This window comes from Chenopodium quinoa, unplaced genomic scaffold (genome assembly GCF_001683475.1).
Source record: "Chenopodium quinoa cultivar QQ74 unplaced genomic scaffold, ASM168347v1, whole genome shotgun sequence".
In the NCBI taxonomy this organism is placed as follows: Eukaryota; Viridiplantae; Streptophyta; class Magnoliopsida; order Caryophyllales; family Amaranthaceae; genus Chenopodium; species Chenopodium quinoa.
In genome coordinates, this window is record NW_018745082.1 from 636413 (window position 1) to 642064 (window position 5652).

General features: G+C 38.2%; 1 protein-coding gene across 1 annotated transcript; it reads left to right on the forward strand.

The window, feature by feature from the left end:
• The first annotated feature begins 1510 nt into the window (after nucleotides 1–1510).
• On the forward strand, nucleotides 1511–2778 carry LOC110709889 (basic proline-rich protein-like). Its single transcript, XM_021888150.1, has 2 exons — nucleotides 1511–1744; nucleotides 2032–2778. The coding sequence occupies exons 1-2, from the start codon at nucleotides 1511–1513 to the stop codon at nucleotides 2776–2778; spliced, it is 981 nt and encodes a 326-aa protein (XP_021743842.1).
• The last annotated feature ends 2874 nt before the right edge of the window (nucleotides 2779–5652 follow it).

The window sequence follows — 5652 nt, forward strand, 5'->3', positions numbered from 1 at the left end:
TGCGAGCTGACCAGCAGCACTGCCGATCTTGGCAGCAACCCCGAGCAGAGTGGCAGCGACACCCCAGCAGCGCCACACGACCAGCAGCCTCAACCCGAGGTCTTGGGTAGGGGGCATCGTGAGAAATACCGATCGGTGAAGCTTTGTGATCATGTGACATACTCTGTTTTTGCTAATAGTCCATCTCCGTCCCCTCCGTCTCCGATCCCTCCTTCAGGTACGCCTTATCCTTTAGCACACTATATAAATTGTGACATGTTTTCTGTCAATTATCGCAAGTTTCTTGCAGCAGTTGTTCAGGGTAAAGATCCAAAATCTTTCAAAGAAGCAATGAAATCTGATGGTTGGCGTCGTTCAATGCAAGAAGAAATCAGGGCATTGGAAGACAATGGAACATGGACCTTAGACATCTTCCTCCCGGCAAGAAAGCTCTAGGTAGTCAGTGGGTTTACAAGACAAAATATTTGTCGAATGGTGATATTGAACGTCTTAAGTCACGTTTGGTTGTTTTTGGTAATCATCAGCAGGAAGGTATAGATTATGGTGAAACTTTTGCTCCGGTCGAAAAAATGACTACAGTTCGGGCTTTCCTTGCTATAGCCACTTCTAAATATTGGGAGCTTCATCAAATGGATGTTCAGAATGCCTTTCTACACGGTGATTTGGAAGAGGAGGTGTATATGAAATTACCTCCAGGTTTTGAGAGTTCGGATCCAACTCTGGTGTGTCGTCTGCGAAAATCTTTGTATGGGTTGAAACAGGCTCCAAGGTGTGGTTTGAAAAATTGACTACGGCTTGGGTATGGTTTTCTACAATCTTACTCTGATTACTCTCTGTTTACATACACTAGGGGTACTGTTCAGATTAATGTATTGGTTTATCTGATGATCTTATTGTTTCTGGGAATGATTCCGCTGCATTATCTGTTTTCAAGGCTTATCTCTCTGATTGTTTTAAGATGAAGGATCTTGGCCCTTTGAAATATTTTTTGGGAATAGAGGTTGCTCGTAGTAAATCTGGTTTATTTTTATGTCAACGGAAATACACCTTGGATATTATTTCTGAAGCAGGGTTGTTAGGGGCAAAACCAAGTGGATTTTCGATTGAACAAAATCATAAGCTTGGTCTTGCTAATGGTGATGTTCTGGAAAATCCTGAGTCATATCGCAGATTAGTAGGGAGGCTCATCTATCTCTCAGTTACGAGACCTGATTTGGCTTATTCTGTTCATATTCTCTCCTAGTTTATGCAAGAGTCGCGTGTTGAGCATTGGGATGCAGCTCTGAGGGTCGTTCGGTATTTGAAGGGCACCCCGGGACAAGGTATTTTGTTGAGTGCAGATAGTGATCTGACTTAGCAGGGATGGTGTGACTCGGATTGGGCGGCGTGTCCTCTTACGCGTCGTTCTTTTATAGGTTGGCTTGTGTTTCTTGGTCATTCTCCTATTTCTTGGAAAACCAAGAAACAACCTATAGTTTCTTCTTCTTCCTCCGAGTCTGAGTATAGATCAATGGCGTCGTGTACTCATGAGTTGAAATGGTTAAAAGCTTTACTTTTGAGTTTGGGGGTTCAACACCCTAAAGCAATAAAATTGTTTTGTGACAGTCAATCTGCACTTCATATAGCCAGAAATCCAGTTTTTCATGAACGGACGAAGCACATTGAGATTGATTGTCACATTGTTCGTGACGCCATTACAGAAGGACTAATTGCACCATCTTATGTTTCCACTAAGGAACAATTGGTGGATATTTTCACTAAGGCGCTTGGAAAGAACCAGTTTCATCATCTTCTTTCCAAGTTGGGCATTTATGACCCACATGCTCCAACTTGGGGGGGGGGGTTATTGCGGGATATATTTTGGGAATATTTTAGGATATATTTTGTATCATAATTTATGCCTAGAATATCTCTATGATATATATTTGGTAGTTTCCTAATCCTATCACAATAGGGTTAAGCTTGTATTATATATGTGGTGGAGAGTAATCAATACAATCAAGTCATTGAGTTTTGTTCATTCAATCTTAGCAGAAGATAATCGTTGCATTTCTCCTAACTCTTTTGGTGGCACAGTCTGCATTTGCCCTTGAACAAAAGCAAACTCAAGCTGCAAATCCTGAATGGGGGTTTGGTCGGCCTCGGTTCGGTTTCCATGGGGTTAAGTTCCCAATTTCTGGTGCACCAAGCTCTAGTCCTGGCTTCCCTGCATTCCCACACCCTGGCCCCGGGTTTAAGTTCCCATTCCCTGGTGCACCAAGCTCTGGTCCCGACCTCCCTTCATTTCCATTCCCACACCCTGGCCCCGGGTTTAAGTTCCCATTTCCTGGTGCACCAAGCTCCGGTCCTCTACCTTTATTTCCATTCCCACACCCCAGCCCTAGGTTTAAGTTCCCATTCCCTGGTGCACCAAGCTCTGGTCCCGGGTTCCCTGCATTCCCTCATCCTGGCCCTGGGTTTAAGTTCCCATTTCCTGGTGCACCAAGCTCTGGTCCCGGGTTCCCTGTATTCCCACACCCTAGCCCTGGGTTTAAGTTCCCATTTCCTAGTGCACCAAGCTCCGGTCCTCTCCCTTCATTTCCATTCCCACACCTTGGCCCCGGGTTTAAGTTCCCATTTCCCGGTGCACCAAGCTCTGGTCCCGGCTTCCCTTCATTTGCATTCCCACACCCTAAATTCCCCATCTTCCCATGGCCCGGTGCACCAAGCTCTAGTCCAACCTCTGCAGATGTTGCATCCGAGGCAACTTCCTTTGAAGAATCTACTAGAACTTCTTAAGAAAAACAAGATTTCTTTCAATGCTGAATTTTGCTCAGGGCTTGAGAAATTCCAGGATTCACTTGTTCAGGCTCTTGTTAATGCTGAGTGCTCTAGTGCTACTCGTTCAACTCATGCTCATTAAGTATTGATTAGTATATATTAAATTAATTTAGGATTTATTAGTGAGATTTGAATAAGTTCGTTAATATACTACCACTCGTAGAACTATTAATTATTTGAATTGAAATAGCTACGTACCTCTAGTAGGCATAGTCGTCCTTAGTAGTAGTTCTTAAGGTTGTTTGTTTATTATTGACAGCTATTTATTAGCATTATAATGATTTTTGTTTCTTTAAATATGATATTATTATTTCTTGTTAGTATTGTTTAATTTGTTTCCAGATTAAGTTTCATTTTTTCTTTAGCCTCGAAATGATGTTTCTCCGCCTTGCTAATACATTAATACCACTACAAACGTACTTAAACATATATTTTTTACTTTCTAAATGATATTATTCCATTATATTATGAAATGGAGGTAGTATTTACATTAAACATAGCTTTCCATGAATATAATGACCATTAAGAGAATTTATTTATAATATACCATGATTTATGAGATGATTAAAGTTATACTCTCAAATTTAGGCTAATGTAATTAGCTTTAATTAATAAGGTATTATAAATCTAACATATCCAAAATCAGTCTCAATAAACTTAATTGAGTTTATTAGTTAAGTTTAAAGAAGTTCCAATAAGATAAACCACATTCCCGCTAAACAATTCTACTCTGTAAAGTAAATTTGGAGCGAAAATGGAGCCATCACCTTTCCCCTATCAAAATACACCTTATAATAATCCCCCATTAATTCTCTTTAATGGCTTGCTCTCTTCATATAAAATTAAAGTGTAACTATACATGATGTCATTTTGGGCTCATTATTTCCCTTCTCTCCCTATTTCCCTCACATTTCTCATTCCTATTTGAATTCTCATCTCCCCTTTCACTTTTTTCCCCCAAACCACCAATAATTGTTCGTCAATTTTGATTTGGAGGAGTGAATTGAAGTGTTTTTGATTGTTTGGGGAAAAAAATGAAAGGGGGGATGAGAATCGAGTTAGGAATGAGAAATGTGAGGGAAATAGGGAGGAAAGGGAAAGAATTAGCCCAAAATGACGTCATGTGGAGTTGGGAGGTAAGAAGGTGGTAACTTTTGATATTTTTGAAAATAGAAGGTGGTAATTTTCAAAAAAAAAATAGAATGTGGTAATTGTTAAAATGGACTAAATAGAAGGTGATAATTGTCAAAATTTCCATTGTTTAATTATAGACTAAGGCCTTGTTCTCTCCAATTCATTTTTTTGTCAAATTGAAATTATTTTATTGAACTACTCGATCAATGGTTAGTCAGTGTTATAGGGGTTAGCTGCACACTAAATACACTGATTGGTTTTTACTAAATTATTTTTGTTAAACTAAACTTATTTTACTGAATATTATATAAATTCATTGAATAATAATAATCATAACAATTTGACTTTTGCATTATTTATATACTTACTTTGACTATATTGTTTACCTATATATAGAAACATAAGTTTACTTTGACTATATTGTTTACCTATGTATAGAAACATAAGTTTTCATGTACCCTGTAATACATACTCTTGAATTAGGGCATGTTCTCATTGAATGAAATGAGTTGAACTAAATTGAACTTAATATAACTGAACTGAATTGAACTGAACTTATTAGAGCTAAACTGAGCTGAACTGAAATGAATATTTTATAAGAGAAGGAAATTAGGAGCTGAACTGAACTTATTGGAGCTAAACTGAACTAAACTAAACTGAACTTATTAGAGCTGAACTGAACTAAAATGAAAATAATCGTATGAGAACAGGCCCTTAGTCTTTCTATATGTTTTTATTTTTTTTATTTTTTTTGGTGAAACTGAGGGGCAAGCCCCGTACAAGAAGACAAAAACAAGCAAACAAACAAAATAAAAACCACCAAAAACTATAAAGAAAACTACTAGCTAACAATAGTTTCCTCAACTCGACCCCCTACAAGGAGTCGCCACCCTACGCAAATCCTCCAATAAAACGGCACAACGATCCACCGGGATCGCCTCAAATAAGATCAGTTTTTGCTCTAGCGTTGTACCAAAATTCGCCAATCAATCGGCCACTTTGTTCGCTTTTCAATAACAGTGTTTGATCACAATACTCCATCCCTCTCTAGCCATAAGGGACTTACATTTGCGGATAATGTGGATATAATAAGGATAGTTGAGTGGAGTATCATCACTATTAGACGAACAACAACTTCAAAATCTATTCGAACATATGCCTGCCTATATCCTTTGTTCCATGCGATTGGATCTGAGCTAAAGTGAAATAATTGGAGCTGGAATGAACTGAATTGAATTGGAATGAATATTTTATGAGAGAATGAAATTAGGAACTGAACTCAATCGAACAGTTAGAGTTGAGCTGAACTGAACTGAATTGAAATCAAGCTAAAAAGAATAGTCCCTAAGAATCATCCCAGTGGCGGATCTAGGGGTACATAGAGTTACAGTTGTACCCCCATTCCGAAAAAAAAAAAATAAACTGATACGAAAAGAGACCGCCTGTATCTGATAGGCGGTCTCTTAGGTGCTATTATCATTAGTCAGCAACAACAACATAAATAGTGCGCCTTTTTTATATTAAATTCTAAGATACCGCCTATTTTAAAACTAGTATTAGGCGATCTCTTAGGTGAAATGTATTACACAACAATGTTTTTGAACAAAGAGACCTGTTGTTACAATAACAGGTCTCTTAGGTGATATAATTTATTTTTTCCCAACAAATTTGTACTTTTATCAAAGAGAAATAATATTA

Bases quoted from the DNA above. Each gene is read 5' to 3' on its own strand.
- LOC110709889 (XM_021888150.1), top strand. From the start codon at position 1,511: ATGGCGTCGTGTACTCATGAGTTGAAATGGTTAAAAGCTTTACTTTTG. The intron at 1,745-2,031 runs GTGGATATTTTC...ATTCAATCTTAG, and splicing joins TTTCCACTAAGGAACAATTG to CAGAAGATAATCGTTGCATT.